Source organism: Oryctolagus cuniculus, chromosome 13, assembly GCF_964237555.1.
Source record: "Oryctolagus cuniculus chromosome 13, mOryCun1.1, whole genome shotgun sequence".
NCBI lineage: Eukaryota > Metazoa > Chordata > Mammalia > Lagomorpha > Leporidae > Oryctolagus > Oryctolagus cuniculus.
The window spans coordinates 30,150,265-30,174,626 of NC_091444.1; the positions used below are offsets into that span (position 1 = coordinate 30,150,265).

At 37.4% G+C, this 24,362-nt stretch overlaps 1 protein-coding gene across 5 annotated transcripts in view; it reads right to left on the minus strand.

The window, feature by feature from the left end:
• Nucleotides 1-24,362, minus strand: part of USH2A (usherin) — an 848,241-nt gene that overhangs the window by 329,905 nt on the left and 493,974 nt on the right. For 4 of the 5 annotated variants that reach the window (XR_011381453.1, XM_008268426.4, XM_070055317.1 and 1 more), the window contains exon 38: nucleotides 6,438-6,617. Coding sequence is in view for 4 of the 5 variants with exons in the window: in XM_008268426.4 (XP_008266648.3) it covers nucleotides 6,438-6,617 (180 nt within the window). In the remaining variant the exon portion in view is untranslated. The remainder of the gene's footprint in view (nucleotides 1-6,437; nucleotides 6,618-24,362) is intronic. The other variant, XM_070055318.1, reaches the window with a different exon arrangement.

The following is a 24,362-nucleotide window of genomic DNA, read 5'->3' on the forward strand; positions in this document are numbered from 1 at the left end:
CCCATTCTCTCCCTCTCTTTGTAACTCTGCCTTTCAAATAAATAAATACAACTTTAAAAAAGAAAAAAAAAGTGTTGCTTTTCTGCCCATTGAAATCTCTAGTCAGTCAATGGGAATTTGACATAGAAACCATTTACTAGTTAGGATCCAGATGTCATGAGGTGGGAAAGGGATAGGAAAGCTATTTTAAGAGGAAATCTACTTCCCATCCTTCCTGATTAATTTATCGTCCAACACACATTGTGCTACCCCTTGGTGGGGTTCCTGGTCGGGCCAGATTGATGTTTGCATTCTAAGGGTGCAAGCACGGGGATGCCATCAGATGAAAACGTGAAAAACACTCGTTTTCCACTCGCTTTCTGTACACAGCATTTTCCAGCTTACAAGGGCCAAAAGAAAAAAAAGTCTCAATTGGAAAATGGAACAGCAAGTGGCTGAGCACTAAATGATCCCCAAGACAGGACTGAGTTAAGCACCTCACATGTATTGTATTGAGTCCTCCAAACAGGTGTCAATCAAGTTGGAATTACCACTCAGCAAGTGTCATGAACGAACAAACTGTGGTTCCGTTATAGTTGTGGATTTCCTCAGAGTCCCGCAGCCAGCGAGTGAAACAGGTGGAATGAAATCTGTCTTAGGAGTGGGCATTTAGCCTCACAATTAAGCTGCCTGGTTCCCCTATCAGAGTGCCCAGGTTTGATTTCTGATTCTGGTTCTTGACTCCAGTTTCCTGATTATGAAGACTCTGGAAGGCTGCAGTTGTGGTTCAAGAAATTGGATTCTTGCCACATATCGTAGAGGCCTGGCCTGCATTCCAGAATCCTGCATCCAGCTCAGAGCCCAGGAGGTAACTGGGAAGCGAACTAGCAGATGGGAGCTCTCAATCGTGTCTCTTTCAACTAATTTTTTAAAGAAATGTTTTTAAGAAATTTATTTATTTATTTGAAAGGCAGAGTTACAGAAAGAGACAAGAGAGACAGAGACAGAGAGAAAGAGAGAGAGAGACTGATTTTCCATCCACTTGTTCACCACCCAAATGGCCACAATGGCTGGGGCTGGGCCAGGCTGAAGCCAGGAGCTTCTTCTGGGTCTCCCACCTGGGTAGCAAGGGCACTGAGCATTTGGGCCATCCTCTGCTGCTTTCCCGGGTACATTAGCACATCTAAAAGGAACCATTCACCACTATTTTGCCTCTGTCAGTTTCTGATTTTATGATAACACATTTAGGAAAACACACAGGTTCCTCAAGCTGAGTACTTTTTTGTGAAGTTTGTAAATCATACCAATTCTCATCAATTTAAAGAGATAAATAACAAGTTACTTGCTGTTAGAGAATAACTGGATTAAGTCTACAAACTAGAGTGGCTCTGAGTTCCTTTTACCGCTTCGGCAGAGCAGTCCAGCAAAAGATAAACAGAATAAAATTATTCCTTTTGGGAAAAATATAAAACTTTCACAAAAAATCTGTCTCCAGTTCGTCAGTATGGAATTTGTCACTAATCATTTTAAACTATGCCCTTTTATGCTTCTTCTGTCTCTCTTAGCTTTCTGAGTAGTTCTTTGATGTAACAAAGACAGTTTCAGACAAGATTTCAGTTCAACTGGAAAAAAAGGTTTAAGTCTGGAGGCAAAATGCAGTGTATTTAAAATTTATATACTTTATAATGCCTTTGTTCTGAACTTGAAGATCCTGCAAAACTTCTAAGCTTCTTTGCCTTCCTCCTCTAAGCTCATTTGTTCTTCCTTTGCTTATTATCATGCAACTGTTACTTTAACTAGTGGTTCCATCATTTAACTACATGCACAGTCATGGCTGACCCTTTCTGATCAATTGCCAATCCATACAGGTTTGACTGATAAAAGAGCCAATTAGATTTAAGCAAATTAAGGGACATCACCAATGTCAACCACTTATTAAACTGAATGCTGAATTCCATGCATACAAAACACTAATGCACTGGGCCCCATTAAGCGTTGAAATCCTAACCCCATTAGTAACTCCAGACCTTGAAGGGATAAAGGCCACAGGAAAGTTTCATATTTATGGATTAACATTTGGATTCCATTTTTATTTTTTTAATTCTTTTCCTAGAACTCTTGAACCTGTACCATAATGCTATTCAAGAGCTCAGATTAAATATATTCGTCACTTCTATGAGTACCTTCATGCTAAATATGAGCATTATGCTATTACAAATAACCCACAAACATAGTAATTGTAGAAATAAAAAAAAAGCCTGAGTGCATAGAGGTAGGTGAGGATGTGCTATATAATTGGAAAAAATAAGAAACTCTTCCAGCTGTGCAAATCATATTTAAAATGAATCCTTAAAATTTTTATCACTGTCTGTCCATACACTGAGCTATTGGTTACATCAACTCCCTTGCTTTAATTGTTATCTTCCAACAACTTGAGTTCATATTTTGTAATCATATTTTATTCTCATCAGAAAAAGAGTTAGCTAATAAAAATATGAAACTTCATAGCCATCAACTAAGTGATGATGTATCATGGAAAAATCCTTCATACCTGTCCCCTTCTCTCTTCTTTCTATATTCCTATATAAACTAAGGAATTTTCATCCTATGCTTATCTGCAAAAAGTAACAGCTATGAGGGAGAGAAAGAATAATGAATTGGCAAAACTTGAGAGTATTTCCAAACTCCAATACTCTTGCCCACTTTACGGTATGGACTGCCAATTATATCTGCACAGCCACGGTATCCCTATATTGAATCACGATGTACACAGAAGGTCTCATTTTCACAGCTGGTACTAAATATGTTTGCTCAGGTAGAGATGAGGACAGGGCAGGCCTTGGCAATGATAAGCTTGCAATGTAAAACCAGTAATTAAGCTATCTTGACAGATTTATTGATTCACTCATTCACCAATTATTCATCATGCACCTACCGTGTTTCATTTTGGCCTAAAAAGTGAAGATAAAAACATGAATAAGAAATAATCTGTTGTGTAAGATCTTATAAATAGTGATTGTGACAGTCAGATTAAACAGGCAATTTCAGAATAATATGATTGTTCTCTGGGAGACAAAAGGGCCCTATTACAAGGCATGAGCTTCTGATGGAATGATTTCTAAGATGAAACTTGGTCAGATCAGAGGCATAAAGGGGGGATTTTCAGACTATATAGATAGCAAATATTTCACCAAGAAAAAAAAACAGAATTTGTGTTTTGTCCAAATTTTCTATTATTATGTTTTTAAACCATACTGAAACACAAACACAGCTAAGGGTGTTATCATTAAAAATCTTGCATAATCTGGCATGGAAAGATGCTAAGAATTCAACACCACCAAAGAAGAGATCTAATATTGAAATCAAGGAAATGGCAATAATGATAACCATCCAAATATAATGGAAAAATAAATAGCACACAGAACCTTCTCCATCCATAGGTTGGTTCGCTTCTGCATATCGGTTCATTTATTATTCATTTCAGTTTGAAACACAGTTCACTGGATAAAGGCATGGAAGATTTCTTTAATAACTCTCAGTACTAATTTAATTCTACTTAAACACACATATTCTAGTGAATGCCACATGCTTTTCGGCATGATTTTTATGTGTAAATCAGGATAATATGTTTTCAGGTCATTAAGTAAAAGGAAGCATGAACTAAAACCTATTTAATCAATGAGGTATCACCTTTAAACTGCCACAAGGTCATAAAAAAGATAATTTCAAAGCGATCAGTTTCCTAATTGTAATCAACAACAATCTAATGATGAAAGAAAGTAGGGCCTAATGTCTATAATAAACTTGAGCAAACCTGTGTCTATCTTTAAAGACATTTACTAGCTCTTTTGGTGAAGGTCCATCTCTGAAATTCTGAATTTCGAAGTACATTAAGTGAATGATTGAATCAGGCCCCAAGAGTCTGGGCTGAAAAGCATTATGGTAATGACACATATAAGCATTGACGGAGTAGAGATGATGATAAGCCTCAGTAACACTTCCCCTCTATTCTATGGTGTCAATATAAAACAATGTTCTGGCTCCTTCCCACCAGCACAGTATTAACCCTTCTACTGACAGACATATCCGTGTAGTGTGAATTGAGTTAACAATAGGAGTTGGCTATTTTTAACTAAATCATCATATACACATACATAACAGCACATGATTACATCACACATTGCTAAATATATGAACAGTTAAGTTATTTTATGGATGTATCGTAAATTACTATAAATCATAAACCATCCCTAAACCAATGTAAATGTCATAAAGTGAATATATAATTTATTAAACATCCCCTATATCCTGTTAAGAAGGTATTTTTATGCAAATGAAAATCTCCACTACATCAATGTGCTGTCTAAGTGTTGTCTAAGTATTGTGTTAAGAGGTTGCTTGAGATGCGCATGTTCCTTATCAGAGTTCCTGGATCTGAGTCTGGCTCCACTTTGGATTCCAGCTTCCTGCTACTGCACACCTTGGGAGGTGTCAGTGATGGCTCGAGTAATAGGGTTCCTGCCACACCCAGGAGAAATCTGGAGTGAGTTCCTGGCTCCCAGTTTTAGCCCAGCCTGATCCCGGTCATTGAGCATTTGGAGAATGAACCAGTGTAAGGAATTTCTTTATCACTGTCTCTGCCTCTCAAATAAATAAAGAAAAAAATTTCAAATCCCCATTATAGCACTTATTACTTTTTCATTTATAAATATGAATAAAGGTTAATATATACTAAAATTTAGAGTCATCACAATTATCTATCACTTTCAGCATGTGGGTTAGAATGAAAAATAAAGATCTGGACACCTAGGTTTTCTTTTTTCTTTGGTTCGTTTTGTATTATGTTTTGGTCTCAGTTTTTAAATGAGCATCTATATAAATTCAATTCATAAATTTTTATTATTGGTTTATGTCATGCGTAATTAACTTGAGTAGATCAGCCCCCAAAGTCCTTTTTAAGCATTCTTTCCTTCTTAAGTCAGGTGGGATCTGCCATTTAGAGTTTCAAGTGGTTTAGTAAACATCCATTCATGAATTCTAATAATGTCAAAAAAGGTAGACAAAATTGAGTGGTTTTCATAATATTCCAGGAAATGGATCTTTTCTTGGGCAGGAGGTGTTCCATGCACAGCACAGATTACCCCTTCCTTTTCTCCAGGTATTAGGTATTTGATGCTGTTTAACTCTTTGCAATGGGAAGGAGATTCATCCTGTTCAACAGCCTGCTGATTACAAGGTAGCCACATTCTCCCTGAGGCCAGAGCACACTGGTTTCTGCAAGCTGGACGACAAGGCAAGCAATGGATATCCTAGAACCTTCTCCTTTGGTATTTGCAGGAAACATCCAATCCTGAACACTCAATTGATAATCAGGCTCTTACTATTTTGTCACATCTGAGCTGCTCAAGGATCATTTATACCAAGTTGAGAGAATTTTCTTTTTAGCAGTTAGTTCCCAGAAATTGTTAAAGCAAGGTTGGAACTGATTACGATCAAAGTAATGGCAATTTTGAATGAGTCAGGTTAATTTTTAATGCAAATATTTAAAGTAAAAATGTTCATACTGTATCACATTTCAAAAATGAAAGTGGCACAGATGAAAGGCAATCATTGTGATATAGAATTTAAAGATATTTTTGCAGTGGTTTCAGTAGATTTTTCCTATCCTGTCTATTACCTGCACATTGACCTTTTCTGCTGATTAGAAAGGCTTATGTATACATCGAACTGCTTCTGTAAAAAACCAGGAATGACAACCATTTGCAATAGAAAACTAAAGCTCGAACTTAAAATATACAACTTGAATCTAAGTGAAGTCTCAAGCAAAAACTATTTCCCAACCTTTTTTTTTTTTTTTTTATTTGACAGGTAGAGTTATAGACAGTGAGAGACAGAGAGAAAGGTCTTCCTTCCACTGGTTCACTCCCCTAATGGCCGCTATGGCCGGCACTGCGCCGATCTGAAGCCAGGAGCCGATGCTTCCTACCGGTCTCCCACGCGGGTGCAGGACCCAAGCACCTGGGCCACCCTCCACTGCCTTCCCGGGCCACAGCAGAGAGCTGGACTGGAAGAGGAGCAATTGGGACTTGTACCCGGCACCCCAACGGGGACTAGAACCTGGGGTGCTGGCGCTGCAGGCGGAGGATTAACCAAGTGAGCCACTGCACCGGCCCTCCCAATCTTCTTAACATGCAGAAAGCCAGAAATATAAATGCACGTGTGTGCAGCCTATATATATACAAACACGGTGGGGGATGAAAGAAGTCTTAATAAAACAAGAAAAGAATGTCAATAAAAGCATCACCACAAAACACAACAACTACCAAAACAACCAGAAATGCAATTAAGCCTCTAAGTCCTAAAAATATTAATTCCAACAATAAACAAGATGTTCAATGAAGACTTAGTTCTAGGGCATTTATATAAAATTAAATAGCTGACATTTTTCATAGACTTACCCCCCGGAGGCATTGCAATCTTTATAGGATCGCTTATCAAGCTGCCTTGGCTGTTTGAAACATTCACTTGTACAGTGTAGTTAGTAAAAGGAACCAGTCCATCAATGAGCACCCAAATGTTGGTCTCCTCACTGCTGTGCATAATTCTTGTGCCCCTTAAAAGGGTGTAGTTGCCACCTGCTGATTAAAAAAAATATTAAAATTAGTACATATTCAAGGATTCATGCCTACTATTATTTAATCATCTTCTTGGATTCCCAAATATACTCTACTAAGTAAAACTATAAACTTTGCTTCCTAGGAGACATTCCTTTGCATACTCTTGATTTTACAACCTTGTGAACAAAATGGTACATGGGTCAACATGTCCGACTCATTCAGCACGACAGTCAAAATAAGTTGATCAATATTGTAAGATAGAATAGTCCTGTATAAAGTGGTAGACTTTGATACATGTGTCATGTATTCCCTATATCATCATTGGAAGTATTCTCTGCCCTTTTTGCCTGGGAGTTAGGTTGCTTTTTTTTCTGTCCAATGCTGCTTCAAATCAGAATTGGTCAGAGCATCCTGAGAAGCAACTGGGTTAGGAGCTAATCAGAACATCTATTTTTTTTTTTTTTTAGCTCTATGGGAAAATGCAGAAGTTATTTGGCTGTCTAAAGACTCACCTTCAAGGTCTGCTCAGCCAGGTCCCAACACCACTATCCTTTCAAAGATTTAGCAAATCCATCCTCAAATCTCAACACATCTAGGATACAGGAAAATTCTGCTGGTAACAGTGTTTCTCTCTCTCTCTCTAACACCACTTGGTTATGTTCAAGGTTAAGAAGACTTAGAATTAGTGTTAAAATAAGGGCTCCAACTGAAAATTGTAACTTTTCTTTCACTTTCAACATAAGACACTTTCCTGAAAAGTTTATATGAGGCAATTTCTGAAAAACAACTTCTTAATTTTAATCAAATTTCAGAAATGTAATTATTTTAATTTTAAAAAAGATTTATTTTTATTTATTTGAAAGACAGAATTGCAGAGAGAGGGAGAGACAGAGAGAGAGAAAAAGAGGTCTTCCATCTGTGGTTTACTCCTCAAATGGCTGTAACAGCTGGAGCTCAGCTGATTGGAAGCCAGGAGCTTCTTCTGGGTCTCCCATATGGGTGCAGGGGTCGACGGACCTGGGCCATCCTCCTCTGCTTTCTCTCTCAGCATTAGCAGGGAGCTGGTTCAGAAGTGGAGCAGCTGGGACTCAAACCAGCGCTCATTTGGGATGCCAGTACAGCAGGCTGGGGCTTTAATCCACTGTACCACAGCACTGGCCTGAGTTATTTTAATTTTTATAGGTTTATTTATTTACTTAAAAAACAGAAGGAGAAATAGAGAGAGAGACACAGAGAGATTGTCTATTGGTTCACTTCCCTAAATGATTGGAACAGCAGGGTCTGGGCCAGGTAGAAGTCAGGAGCCAGGAATTCCATCCTAACCTCCCACAATTTGACAGGGGCCTAAGTACTTGAGCCATCCTCTGTTGCTTTCCCAGGGACATTAGCAGGAAGCCTGACCCAAAGCTGAGCAGCTAGGACTCTAACCAGCACTCCAACATAGGGTGCAGGTGTCGCAAGTGGCAGCCTAACCCATCACACTACAAAGCCTGCCCCTATAATTATTTTTAGAATACAAGAAAAAAGAACTAATAATACCAAGATTCACTTAAGATGACCTTTATTTGGAAAAATGCTTTTTTTATGAAATGTATGCTTAATACTTTCTATACAAATTCTGCTTATGTAGGCCAATGTTTGAAAACAACAACACAGGGTATTGGATTTCAAAGGCAAAAGCAAACTTACCTGCAAGATCTCTAGACACTGATACCATATTTATTGATTCAATGTTTAAAAAGTAAAAGATGGGCACACATTAAAGCAGTCTTTCACTGCAAATAAATTTTAATGGTTGTAATTTTTACCAAAATATATTTTAACATAGTTGCATAGCAAAATATAGTACAAAGTAAAGAACATAAATTTGATGGTCAGAGTCCTGCATTTGATTACATCTTTGCATTTTTTGGTAATGTGCTCTTTGTTAAGCTACTTAATAACACGAACCTCTAGCTTATTCATCTGTGATCTGAGAATGATAATATCAATGTTGCAATATTACTGTAAAAGCTAAATGAGATCATCTGTTTACCATATTAAGCATTTAATACTTGCTCAGTCACAGAAGCTAGGAACCATATAACTGTGTTGTGATCCATACAACTGATATATTCCAGACAAACATTTAGAATTGGAAATTAACTAAGAATTATACACCTTGTGTTTTCTCAGTAGTAGGTATCTACATGTCACTATGAACTAATAATGTATTATTAATCAAAATTGTAAGCCTTTCTAATTAACAAACAAGGCTGGGGCTGGCACTGTGGCGCAGTGAGTTAAAGCCACAGCCTGCAGCTCCAGCATCCCATATGGTTCAAGTCCCGGCTGCTCCTCTTCCAATCCAGCTCTTTGCTAATGGCCTGGGAAAGCAGTAGAAGATGGCCCAAGTCCTTGGACCCCTGCACCCACAGGGGAGACCTGGAAGAAGCTCCTTACTTCTGGCTTCGGATCAGCTCAGCTCTGGCCATTGCGGTCATTTGGGGAGTGAACCAGCAGAACGGAAAGACCTCTCTCTCTCTCTGACTCTACCTCTCTCTGTAACTCTTTCAAATAAATAAAATAATTCTTTAAAAAAACAAACAAGGCTAATTATTCCTCAAGTTACACTTTAAACTCTGAAATTAATGAAGATAAAATAATATTAAAGATTGTCTTATACCTAGTTATGACATGGCCACTTTCATGAAATGTAGTTTAAGCAGACAAAAACTTTAAAATGCTTTTATAATAATTTGTGGATAGAGAAATAGCTCAAAATTTTATTTCTGCAAAACACATAGTTGTAAGTATTTTCCATGATCTGAAGAAGTCTCTAGTAACATACAATAATTTATTGCTTGGGTCTTAAAATTGGCACATTCAAAGGAGTAGTTTATTCCAAAGGGAATAAATGGTACTTCTGAGCTAAAACATGGGAATAATAACTTCTATTAATTTAAAGCCAGATAAGGACATATTCATAGCTTGAAGAATTATTTCAAGGTCTTAAAATGGAAATACATAATGTTCTCCTATATATGTATAACCCCAGATTAGTAAGAAGTTCTAAAATCTGCAAAACAGCCTTTGATAAGTTCTTAGGCATTGAAAAGATATTTTAAATTTATACTATTTTGGCTTTCATAGGTTCCTTAGAGCTAGTCAGCTTGATTCAGTGGAAGGATATTGAGCTCCAACTGCATGCAAGCAGGAGATTTTGCAAGGTGCAAATGAGAATACGCCCCAAATGTATATGACTTGGTTCCGGCACTCAAGAAACCTAGTTATGATTAAATATGAGTCCCTTCTAATCATTTTCTGAGAACAATTACATTGTTAGCATCTGAGATCTCTCTATGTTCCCAGGATACTTAGCTTCTTGGTAGCATTTTCAGCTAGAGTTGAAACAACTGCTGCTGTTGTCATATGCCCAACTGTAAAATTTCTAAAAGGTCAGCTTATCCTACAGAGACGCAGGCAGCTGCTCAACTGGCTCTGAAGTGGTACAACAGTGCACACCGTATATAAGGTACAAAACTGTAAAATGGTGAAAATCCGAAAATGAAGACATGGGAACTTATTTTTACAAATTTTCAGCCCAGTGCTAATATAAGGCCAGGGAGTAAACATTATGATTATGAATTAGGCAAAGTTTTCTTTCTTGCATTTTGTTTGTTTTTGAAGCAAATTTTGCACTGTAAAACAAACACAATTGCTAGCTTGGAAAATGGCATGACAGGTAGAAATATATTAAGTATCACTTTATTCTAAGTTTTCCAGATAACAACATTAATACATGGTAATTATACAATTAGTTGTAACATTAAGTTCTAGTTATAGAACAATGATTACTCAGTAATTATAAGAAGTATATAATTACTCAATAATTATGAGAAGTGTGCAATTACATAACCATTTTGCTCAGCTCAGAAAAGAACTCATAGGTCTCCTGGAAGCATGCAGCTGGGTGAGGCCAATGTTCTCTCACCTCCACAGAGTTCAACTCAGATTTGCAGCAACTGACAGAATTTCAACCCTCAATGACATTCCAGCATCTCCAGATTCAAAACCAAAGCTGGATCCATAGATTGCACCTTTACTCTTCCTGCACCCTCCCCATCGTTCATCTCTTCCTTTAAATTTTACCAATTGGGGTTTCTAGGGATGGGGGAAAGGTTCTTAAACTGCAAGTCTTCAGATTCCCTCTCTGCAAAGGGTTATGCTTTACCACTTTTCACAGCATACATTTTGTTTTCAGTGGGCTGGAAAATGCAGCCCAGGTGACTCAGCCTCAAAAATAAAGCTAGAAAAATGCTGAAGTGATAAGCATTTCCTATCGCAGGTCACCAGTCGTGTCTGGTCCACCTAACTTTCATCCTATTTGTGAGTCTAAATGGATGGTGCAGGTCTGTTTCAGTTTCTGTGTTCTGGAACCACACTTCCCCACTCTCCCGGTCCCATATTCAGCTTCAGAGATTTTCAGTTCAGTTCCTCTTGTCCACCCTCTGCAGCTTGGTCTGACTTTGGAAATCGCACTAAGCTCTGCAGAATGGGGTGGTCTACACTGGCACCCCAGGTTTCACCTACATCCTCATCACTGGAGTGTACGTCAACAAACAGTCACATGTCTGGATTCCATCTCAGATCTAGGGAAGGAGAATATCAAAAGGGCAGGGACAGGAATCACTGGATGACTCTCCTTCAGTATGCTGAAATTTGAAAACTATCGATTTAGGGGTTGTTTAATCTATATCCACGTAGGTCTTAAAGCAATGATCAAAATTCATTTCTGCTGCTTCTAAAAGTAACTAGATCACATTTGACATCCTTATTAATGATGCCTTTAGACTCTAGCTTTGGGCTATAAAATATTTACTCCATCAGTAGAATAATGCATTCAAAAGTCAGTGTAGAGCTGGTATTTAAACCAGATCTGTCTTGGCAGACTACAAAAATATCATACAGTTGTTAGATGCATAAAAACATTTTTAAAAATGAGTAATCTCATTGCACGTCTGAGATCAATAACTTCAGATTATGATTTAAATATATTCTTTCTCTCTCTCTCTATCTCTGAGCTGAAGAGGGAAAAGGATTCTTTGTATATTGGCCAACATCACACATCAAAAGAAAAAAGTAAGTTTTATATAGATCATGTAAAAATTTTAAATAAACTCCTTACTGCTGTTTCAGTGTATTCTACATTCTAAAGGGTTTTTGAAGAGGTTAATTTATTCAGTCTCACTGTCCTATTTTATTTTGAAGAAAAAAATGTTAAATGCAGAAATAGCCAAACAAAACTACATATAGCCCACAGATTTGACTCCAAAAGAATCTTTCCTTGAGCTTTCAAATATGATGTTCAACCAAAATGTTCACAGCATTAATGCCCATTTTAAAAGGTAAAAATTTTGTTTTATTTTTAAAGATTCATATTTGTTTGAAAGGCAGAGTTGCAGAAAGGGCGGAAGAGACAGAGAGAGAAAGGTCATCCATCTCCTGGTTTACTTTGCAAATAACTGCAATGGTTAGGGCTGGGTGAGATGGAACCCGGAAGCCTGGAACTCCATCAGGGTCTCCTACATATGTGCAGGGGCCCAACAAATTGGACCATTCTCCACTGCATTCCCAGGTGCAATAGCAGGGAGCTAGCTCAGAAGTGGAGAAGCCAGATTTAAACTGGAGCTCTTCTGGGGACGCTGGGGTCACAGGCAGCAGCTTAACCCTCTGCACCACAATGCTGGCCCCCAAATTTTATTTTAATATACTTATTTGTTGAATATTAGGGTATTTTCCATGCAATTATTTTTAAGTAAAAATCAGCATAAATAGATATTTTCACATATATGATTCAAGGATGCATAAATGATTGCTGTCCCAGGAATACATCCTACAGGGCTCTCTAGATTGAAATAACATATGTGGGTTTCCTTTCCCATTCTTGTTATAATCATTGTCACAAGAATTTTAATGCACCATATATTCCATAATTTTTTTTCCTCTGTGCTGTACTGCTCTGACCTTTTCAATATTCTATAATTTGACTGGCTGGCCATTTCAGTTCTCTCTTTTTTACAGCCTTATTAACTTCTGGGAAAGAGGTGAAATGAACAGCCAATCAGAATACCTAATATTGCAAAGGTCAGAGTAGTCCTATACAGTATCATCACACATGGAATACTGTATGCCAGGCATTAACATCCTGATATCTTATTCATGTGACAAAGATTGTAACAAGAACAGAAAATGGCACAACATGAATCCGTTCTCATGACAAAGATTATAATGAGAAATGACAGCGAACAAACCAAACTGATTCTTGTTACCTTGTGAGGATTTTACATGTCAGACCTGGTCCTGCTTTGAGTTAGCCTTTTTCTGAATCCAATTACACCTTGTGGTAGAAAAGGTGTTAACTAATTTTACCACTTCTTGCTGTAAAAAGCAAATGCTCTATTGTCCCTGTATTGAGGATTCCACTCAGTGTTGCTCAGACCCATCTCAGTATCACAAAATTCTACCAATACTAAAATCGGAAAGACATCAAATGGGACACTGCAGACAAGGATGAAGAGGTAAATCAGCACTCTAATGATAGCCAAAAATTGTAGGGTATTTGAGGTATCTTAAATTAATTTATTCGTCTTTAAGATATCATTTTATACACACACACACACACACACACACACATATTATCAAAGCAGCAAGAATGCTCTCCATCTTCCATCATTCTAAGAGATCTCAAGTTGGTGAGCATTTGTAAGGTTCCAGATATTTCATTAAATATACAGTCAAGGGGATCTGTTCCTAGCCATCAGTCTTTGCCAGTGCAGATATTGGTGTATGCCTGCATGGATGTTTCCTCCACAGAGGCTTTGAAAGAGAAGGACATAAGTAGCCTGTGAACCACTGAGTCCTCTGGAAAGGATAGTGCTCTATTAGTGCACCATCTTTCTCTTCCTTACTGTCACAATGGTAATAGTGATTTTAAGTCATTGTCATCTAGTAAAAGCAGTATTTCTTTGACTCCCCTTGATTTTTGGTTTTCTTTATTTATTTGAGAGTCAGAGAGAGAGAGAGAGATGCAGAGGGGCAGACAGAGAGAGCTCCAATCTGCTGGTTCACGCTCCAAATGTTTGCAAATGGCTGGGCTAGGTCAGGTTGAAGATGGGAGCTGGCAACTCAATCTAGTCTCCCATGGGGGGTGGCAGGGATCCAGTTACTTGATCCATCATTGTGGCCTCCCAGGATCTGCAGTTGCAGGAAGCTAGTGACTTCACTTTAAATCTGGCATTTTGCTAAGATCACAATTGCAGTTTGGGAAATTAACAGAGTATTTCATAGAATATTTCATCAACTCTCCAAAAGACCCTTCAGAATTATTTGCCTGGAGTGCACTCATGCAGGAGCCAGGACAGCTCTCTTCACACTGAGGATCTTTGGGTTTAATCTGCTTTGACTTCTTTAAATATGTGAATAAGAGTATGCCTAGCGTATACATAGCTGTCTGACTGTTTCAAATCAGTTTCTTAAGTCATTTGGTGCATTTTTTAACAATAAACTTTATTCTCTGTACCACGGTCAGATGTTCCTAAATGGATTTGATTTTGTTAACATCAGGAAGGAATGATAGGGCAGAGGGATATGCAAAATCTCTATGTCTTCTGCTCAACATTGCTGTGAACCTACAATTGCTCTAAAACATAAAGTCCATTTCAAAAGAAACAAGTGTGCACTCAAGCACACATGCATATATAGGGTAACTTCAGAGATCTATTGTTAACTGTGTCAAATTCATCACCCAGGTTGTAATCTGAAATGTAAGATTTCTTTTTCTACTTTGACCTGTTTTTCACCATTTGGGAAAACTGTTGATTTTCCAAATGAACAAACTGTTGCCATTATCTCTCCCAGATAGGGGTGTTTGGGCACCTGAGCTGCCATAGGAAGCGACCTCTAGCTTCCAAACCAAAAAGTGGACACGAACACGACTATTTTATCACTAGAAAATGTTTCCATCCAGAGATCTGGTAGAGTTTTACTAAACGCAGAACACACAGAGACCTTGGTGCTCCTGTGAGCAAATGGATAAATCAGCTCTCATGACGGATCCCAGATCACTGCCCGTTCTTCATTTAATGAAATACTTAAGTTCTTTTATTACTGGGAAACACATACTTGAGACCATCCCTTCTTGGAAGAACAACCACTTGGGGAAGACAGTGCTGGGGTGAAAACTATTTCAGCTTGGCTGTTGTCTTCTTCTTCTTTTTTACTTATTTATTATTTAAATTTTTTTTGACAGGCAGAATGGACAGTGAGAGAGAGAGAGAGACAGAGAGAAAGGTCTTCTATTCCGTTGGTTCACCCCCCAATGGCCGCTGCGGCCAACGCGCTGCAGCCGGTGCACCACGCTGATCCGAAGCCAGGAGCCAGGTGCTTCTCCTGGTCTCCCATGTGGGTGCAGGGCCCAAGCACTTGGGCCATCCTCCACTGCACTCCCGGGCCAGTGCAGAGAGCTGGACTAGAAGAGGAGCAACCAGGACAGAATCCGGCGCCCCGACCGGTACTAGAACCCAGTGTGCCAGCGCCGCTAGGCAGAGGATTAGCCTATTGAGCTATGGCGGCACCGGCAGCTGTTGTCTTCTACCTGTTATTCTTATGTAGTCAGAGAGTTGGATGTTTTTCTTTCATCTAATGATATTTCAGGCTATTATCACAAACTTAGCCAGCTCAGAGCAACAAACATTTATGATCTCATAGTTTCCATGGGTCACAAGCCTGGGCTCAGCTTATTGAGTTCTCTGCTAGGAGTCTCAAAATGTGTTGCCTAAGACTGAATTCCCATCTCAAGGCTCTAATGAGATTCTTCTTGGCAGAATCCCCTGCCAGTTTCTGTGCTTGCTGGCAGCACTCACTTCCTTGTGATGCAGATAGGGAAGTAGTTTGGAAGGAGAAGCCACCAACTTTAACTCCGGTTGCTCTGTCCAAACCTCCCCACTTCTAGGCAGTGGAAAAACCTCAGCTTCTGCACTCTGTGGCTTACATACTGGCTATATGTTACGAACATGGTTGCCAAATGCTTCCTCACAATGACTTTTAGCTCATTTTCAAGTCATTGTAATAACAATTGCCATGGATGACATATCTATTCCCACTATGCACCTGATACCATGACATTTCCAAATTTTCCAAAGAAGGGTGAATAAATGGGTAGGACTCAATCCCTGCTCAAACTCCACTCCTTAGGAACATTCAATTAAGTGCTGCCCCTGACATGGTCCCTTGTTCCTGACGTGACTCCCTGCTCTCTATGCCTCCGGTTAATCCAAAGGGGTGGACCAAACCTTGTGGAGTGCATGTATCTCCTGAGCATGCCTATGTTCTTTCTTGAGTATGTGCTTTCACTTCTCATGCCGATAAATCTGCTTCTTTGCTGGTCTTTACCTATATCTTACCCTCAAATTCTTTCTTGTGTCAGAGAAAATAACCTGGATCCAGCCATCCCATGGCATCTGCAGGCTGTCAGGAAGGACGGTCTCAGTTTCTTGTGTTCACAGCTCCTAGCTGCTTGCTGGCTGGACGTTATCCTTATTTTCCCCTTCATGTGGGCCTCCCCAATAGGTCCACAGGCTTTATTAGAGGAAGAGAGTCTCCTAGCAAGATGGTTACAACCTTGTGTAAAGTTACCACCATGGAAAGGACAGCCCACACTTTTGTTATATTGTGTTAGAAGCAAGTCACACTGAAGTGGAGGGGATTACATAAGAGGATGAACAGCAGAGGTGGGGATACACCAATGCCCTCTAAGAGTCTGTTTGTACAGTTTCCACATTGCAGGCATGAACCACTCTGCAAAAAGAGATTGCTAGCATTAGCTGTGAACTTTGAAAATTTCTGTTTCTAGAGAAAAATGAACCAATTAAGTAGCATCACAGAATCAGCCTTCAAAATATCAACAAACTGGAAACAAACTCAGAGAACAACACAAACAAAAAGAGCCAAACGTTCTGCAGGCACAAATGTACAAAGGAAAAGGAATAAATTAATGGCACTGACTTTGAAATCTAACAACAGAAGAAAAAAATGGTAGATTCTTGCTCAGAGTAAAACAGTCCCCTGTTCTGCTCATAGAGGAAGGAATACAAACCAAGACAATCTTCAGACTTCTTCCAATTGGAGAGAAATGAATTAAATGGAGACTGCATAGATAGGAAGAGTAGCCAGGAGTTGAGGGCTTTCCTGACAATTCTTAGAACTGCTGAATTCTCTTATGATAATTCATTTTTCCCTTAATTAACTAAGTTTTATTATTGTTTGCTGCCAAGAAACCACCTATAAAATGATGTTCATCATTTGTTAACATGGTTTACTATGAATAGTAGTGTTTTAGCAAATGTTGTTTTCCTAAAATATATGAATTTCTAAATTACAATTCATAATTTTTGTAAAATCAAAAGAATCATGAGAGGATTGAAATATCCAGGGAAAATATATAAATTATATTTTAATTTATAAACAAATTGTGATAAAGCCAAAGGTATATCAACTATAGACTACGACACAAATTTGGTCAGTTACTTGTTTTTGTAAATAAAAGTTTATCAGAACAAAAGCACTTCTTACTTCTAAGCATTGTTATATTCTATATGCAGAACTGAATAATTATGACAGAGAAAATACGGTTTGCTAAGCCTAAAATGTTTATTTTGGCCCTTTACAGAATACACTGTCCAACTTCTGAATTAAACTCTTATAGATATTACCTCTTAAAAATGTTCTGCCTTCGTGAATGAAAGGAGCAATTAGCAATTTCTGGGTTGATTCTCTTGAGTAAATGTTTAAGAGAGGAAAAAGGTGTGGGGAAAGAACACTTTGTTGATCTAGCTGTGTTGCATCACGGTACTACCTTCACTAATGCTTTGAATATCTTTCATCATTTAGCAATTATAAATGCAAATCACTGATCAGGAAAAGGCAGGGGGGAAAAGGGTGACAGATAGTCCTCTAATTCCACATAGCCAGGAAGTTTGGCAGGGGAAATTCAAGTGCACAGCTTGTGTAGTCACTATAGCTACTATTCTAAAGACCTAGTAAGAGTAACCAAACAGTAATTAATGACTCCTTGGTTGAAAGGAGGAGGAGTTCACCCTTTCAATGGCTTCTAAAAAATTTTTTTAAGCTTTGAAAGTCATGAGCCTTTCAGAGGAAAAGCAGAGGAAGTAATTTGCCCAGAACAGGAAATATCTCCTTCCTACACATCCAGAGAAGATAAGTAAATGGTTAAAAAATCTTGAAGTATTTGCTGCAAATGGCAAATACATTGTTAATATCAGCTTTGGATTTGTGTTAAGGAAAAAAAAAATTAGACAAGTGCACCAAATATTGCCTTATTCTGAATATTTAGAAGTACATTACTGAATTACTTAATTGTGCCTATGCAAAAAATTTGGCTTAAGAACCAAGAACAGGTGGCCTGAGTCAGAGGCATGAGAACTACAATGTGGTACCATGAGTCCCCAAATAAGCATTCAACATGTAAAGGATCATAAGACAAATTTGTGTGTAAAGCACAGATAATTTGATATAGGATGTTGAACCCCCTGAATAAAAAGTTAACCAAATTCAAGTTGAACTGTCGTTCTATTTTAAATCTCCCAGATGGTGGCTCTCCAGCCTGGATGATCATGGAAATAAAAAGAACCAGCCTGGATTCCTTCAAAGGCATTCTATTGACCTCAGTTGTTTTCTTTTTGTTATCCTGGTGTGGGTTGGCTCTAAAATAAGTGTGTTACTCTGGCAAAAAGATCTCTGTGAGTGAGATCCCAGTGGAAAGAACAGGTCTTCAAAGAGGGAGGTGCCTTTCTCTGAAGGGAGGAGAGAACCTCCACTTTGACTATGACCGTGTCTAAACAAGATAAGAGTCGGAGAACTCAGAGGGCTTCCATAGCCTTGGAAACTCATGACTGGTGCATAGGGAGATTACTGATGCCATAAACAGGAGTGTCAATTTGTAAAGTCAACAACAGGAGTCACTGTGCACTTACTCCTCATGTAGGATCTCTGTCCTTAATGTGCTGTACACTGAGGCTTAATGCTATAACGAGTACTCAAACAGTATATTTCACTTTGTGTTTCTATGGGGGTGCAAACGATTGAAATCTTTACTTAATGTACACTAAACTGATCTTCTGTAAAAAAAAAAAAAAAAAGAAATTATCAATTCCCAACTTGACTCTCACTGGGATTAAACATGACAATAGGTCTGATCTGATTTCATCATCATTTAAAAAAAAATCATCTATTATTTTTCATTTTATGTTTCTGTGTGGGAGCAAACTGTTGAAATCCTTACTTAAGGTATACTAAGCTGATCTTCTGTATATTAAGATAATCGAAAATGAATCTTGATGTGAATGGAAGGGGAGAGGGAGTGGGAAAGGGGAGGGTTGTGGGTGGGAGGGACGGTATGTGGGGGAAGCCATTGTAATCCATAAATCGTACTTTGGAAATTTATATTCATTAAATAAAAGATAAAAAAAAATACAAGATAGGATACTCTTCCTGAAGGAGCAAGTAGCTTGAGGTATAGGAGGTGTGAACAAAAGAGATCAAGCAATGTATGATGTATGTTGCTTAAGCAGGAAGGGCACTTCCTTTACATTCTGGGGCACCTCCTGATAAAAAAAAATAAATAAAAAAATAAAATAAGTGTGTCAAAGCAGATAAAAATCTCCATCATGAGACCTAGTTAATCACTTACCTAATAGCACACACCAATGCAGCTGATAGCCACCCTTTTAATAGTTTTTTTTTAAATTAGAAAGAGTAAAACTATGTTCAAAACTTGACTCCACCTTCTGAAAAATACTGAGAAATTTGAACAGTTTCTAAAATAAAGTTATACCTTTTAAGTCCCATCTTTTAATCCTTGCTCATACTTCGAGCTTCTACTTGCAGTATACAGATGAAGATTATTATGTTTTATAAACATGTTCATAACTCACAGATGCCAATAAGAATACTCAGTTCTTCAGAGAGATGATCAGAAAGAAACTGGCCAAAAAGCAGACCTGGGGATCTCCAAATCCATAATCAAATATCTAGATTGATTGTGTCACTTGCACTTGTATTGATTTCAATTGGAGTAGCTCACCCAAGGGAATAATAAAAATGTGGAATAAAACTGATTTATGAGAACAAAATAAATCCTTTTGTGAGTGGTAATGAATTGGTACTATTTAACCCTTTCAATCACTGAGAGAAAAACTATTTATTTTTTAAGAATGCTGAGCTAGCCAAAAGAAGTCATATCAGAAATGCCAATACTGCCAAGTGCCGTTACGCTAAGCTGTGATGCTGGGGAAGAAATGCTGCTGTAAACGTGATGGAAGGCATTGCATGACGAATGACATACTTTTAACTTTCCTGAGCCAACTTCTATGTGTTATCCCAAATGACGGGCCTGTAAGTCCGCAGTATTGTGGAGTCACTCAATAAATGTTTATTGCACTTATTTACATTATTTGTATGATCGTTGAAAAGCAAGAGAAAAATACATAGGTTTTTTCCCTTAATATCGGTGATGTTCATTTTACGCAAAATTTAGTATATAAGAGTTAAGCTAAGGGATAGCCCAAGGATAACAAAGATAGTCAGCAAAATTTGGCACAAATCCTTGCCTCAAGGAGAACTGGAGGGCCCAGAAAAAAAGGAGATGATTTGTACATAGAACCAAACCTCTAAAACTATGATGTCCAATACCACAACTATTCGCATATTGCTATTGAGTACTTAAAATGTGCTGGTGTGGCTGAGGAATTGAACTTCTAATTTTGCTTAATGTTCATTAATTTAAATTACAAATTGATAACTTAGTTACTGGAAAACTTTTAAATATATTGGAACAACTTAGTAAGCAAATCTACTTTCTCAACTGAAAATTGTATGAAACTTAAGTATATAATTAAATGTCTGATAGAATATGATCTGAATTGAAGGTCATATACTTAAGTATAAAATAAACATAGATTTAATATGAAAAAGTATAACATATAATTGCTAATTTTAATATTTTGATTACATGTTGAAATGATAATAGTCTAGATATATTGAGTTAAATGATACATGATGAAATTAATTTCAACTGCTATTTTTACTTCTTAAAGATGTGTATACCAGAAAGTCAGAATTACATATGTAGTTTACATTATATTTGCATTGGGTAGTGCTATTTGGATGTGCTGAAGGAAAAATTAGAATGCATAATTAATTAATTAAATTAAAATGCAGGTTCATTTTCTTCTTAAACCAATGCAAGAGAATCTTTTTGTTCAATGATCTGCCTATATATAGTCACATAAACGGAGATGAAATTCTTATCCCAGGAATGTACAGATCATTCTTAAAAAATCTGATTTCAGAACTGGTACTTGGAAAGGAGTGTTACAAGGAATGAGTTGATTTGTTATCAGGTCTGTCAATTTGGCTTGCACTGTCATGATATTTAATGAAAGCATATGAAGGTAACTTTATCCACCAGCATAAAAAGGCTTTTAAAAAAATTAATACATTTTAGTATTTACAATGAAACATAATTTAATTTAGTTTGATGGTACCAAAATTATTATAGCATAATAATTTTTCTAGTATGATAACTTTTGCACATATGACATATATAGTAAATCATTAACCAGGAAACAGGATACAAATCAAAAAGATAATAAGAAACTCTATTATCATAAAGAAATAAATCACTGGGAAAAGTGAAATTGAACACTTTAAGGGATTCAAGTAAGAACAAGATGACAATAAACAATACTTGTAATGGGTTGGGCTTCTAAAAGAATCCGAAGCCCAAGAATTTTAATATCCTGTAAATAACAAATTCAGGCCTTTTGTTCCCAAGTTCTCATGATAGTTGGAGGTTTAAGGATCTGTTATTGCCAAAATTCTTGGCAATAGTTTTTCTGTAAAATTAGACATGCTACAAACTATCCCTTTCCCTTTTTCTTTTGGCGTTTTTTTCTTTTGTCTCATTATAAGAGAAATACTTATTCATTGTGAATTTCAAATCTATCAGAAACTGTGAAGAGACAACCTAAAATTATATAAAATCTCAAAGTAATCGTTATCTTGCTAATATTTTGGTGCATTTTGGTGTGTATACCTTCATGTTTACTCACAGGTATCCATCCTCATCTACTGTCATATTTTATACTATTATACTATATATATATATATTTTATACTATTTTGTAGCTATAATAATATATGCTCTTATTAGTAAATATGTAACTGCATAATCTTTTTTGATAGGTTGACCACAATGTATTCAATCCATATAGCCATAATCTTAATTTTTGTGACATAAATGTAGCCTGTCAGGAACAAAATTTTACAAATATTTTGTGTAACTATATGATTATTTCTTTCCAAAAATTCCAAGAAGAAAAATAATTGGGTTTTTTAGTGGATATGCATGGATGCATATGTTTTAAATTTCTTTAACAAGTTTTTTAATGTTCTCAAATAGATTATTGGAAACAAATAATTTGTCAAAGAGTTTGGTTGTGGCTTATTTAAAGTAATCACATTGTATGGATTACATTGGTGACAAGGGACTGGAATTAGAACTATTTTGTTCAAAGTGAAAGTGTCTATCCTATCAATGTGTTATGTTCAGCTAAATTCACATAACTGAGGGGCTGAACTTGCTTTCTTTAACTGTAATGACACCTATGTTTTCTGTCCTCATGGAGCTGCAGAAATTGATCAAGAGATCTATAAATATTTAAAGAAAGTTTTTGGTGAAAATGGCATTTTTTAAAACACTGGCATGATAACAATGATTCTTTTAATACTATAATAAAACATATGGTGTCTGTCTTTTAGGGACTGACTTCACTAAGTACAATGGTTTCCAGTTGCATCCATTTTGATCTGGGGTAACTAATAAAGTACCTAAAATGTAATGTATTGGAGTGAAATGGACACTTTGAAATTCAATGATTGTTTACAACCCTTGAATCCACTGTTGAGGAATAGTGTTTTTTTTTTTCTTCATACCATTTGTTGAACGCTTGACTTAGTGTACGGTTAATCTTTTGAGCATAAATTCAACTGAAAATAGATAGATCTTTCTAAAAATTAAGAGTGGGAATAAAAGAGGGAGGAGCACAAAGTGGGGAGTGGGGCAGGTGGGAGGGTAGGGTGAGAAGTATGATACATAAAACTGTACGTAGGGGGCCGGCGCCGCGGCTCACTAGGCTAATCCTCCACCTTGCGGCGCCGGCACACCGGGTTCTAGTCCCGGTCAGGGCGCCGGATTCTGTCCTGGTTGCCCCTCTTCCAGGCCAGCTCTCTGCTGTGGCCAGGGAGTGCAGTGGAGGATGGCCCAAGTGCTTGGGCCCTGCACCCCATGGGAGACCAGGAAAAGCACCTGCCTCCTGCCATTGGATCAGCGCGGTAGCCGGCCGCGGCAGTCATTGGAGGGTGAACCAATGGCAAAAGGAAGACCTTTCTCTCTGTCTCTCTCTCTCACTGTCCACTCTGCCTGTCAAAAAAAAAAAAAAAAACAAAAACAAAACAAAAAACAACAACAAAAAACAAACAAAAAAAACCCAAAACTATACATAGGAAAAACATGAAATTTGTGTATCTTAAATAAAATTTTTAAAAATACTATAAAAATAAATTAACACAATCACAATAACAAAAGTAAAATACTTGGACATACCCGTAACAAGAAACATGCAGTCTTTATGAAGAACAAATCTTTACTGTGAGATACAGTATGTCTAATTATATGGAATCATGACACATTTCCAGATGAGAAATCTTTGAGTGCATACATTCCTCAAGAATTAATTTATAAGGGAAGTCCATTAAAATATTAGTGGCAGTTTTTCAACTCAATTTAATATTCAGTTGTAAGAAAAAATGTATGAGAAGAACTAGAGCTTTTTTTAACTTTTCTTTAATAAATATTAATTTCCAAAGTACAGCTTTTGGATTACAGGGACTTTTTCCCCCCATAACCTCCTTCCCACCTGCAACCATCCCATATCCTGCTCCCTCTCCCATCCCATTCACATCAAGATTCATTTTTAATTATCTTTATATACAGAAGATCAATTTAGTATATACTAAGTAAAGATTTCAACAATTTGCACCCACACAGAAACACAAAGTATAAAGTACTGTTTGACTACTACTAATACCATGAATTCACATAGTACAATACATTAAGGACAGAGATCCTACATGGGGAGTAAGTGCACAGTGACTCCTGTTGTTCACTTAACAATTGACACTCTTATTTATGGCATCAGTAATCACTCGAGGAGGCTCTTGTCATGAGTTGCCAAGGCTATGGAAGCCTTTTGAGTTTGCCAACTCTGATCTTATTTAGACAAGGTCATAGTCAAAGTGGAAGTTCTCTCCTCCCTTCAGAGAAAGGTACAGCCTTCTTTGATGGCCCATTCTTTCTGCTGGGATCTCACTCACAGAGATCGTTCATTTAGGTTGTTTTTTTTTTTTTTTTTGCCAGAGTGTCTTGGCTTTCCATGCCTGAAATACGCTCATGGGCTTTTTAACCAGGTCCGAATGCCTTAAGGGCTGATTCTGAGGCCAGAGTGCTGTTTAGGACATCTGCCATTCAGAACTAGAGATTTTTAACAAAAATAAATAATAAGCTTGGAAGAGAATACAGTAACATTCCCTTTAAGATACAAGATATTTTCTAAATATTTACGATGTTGAAAGCAGAAGCATCAAGTCA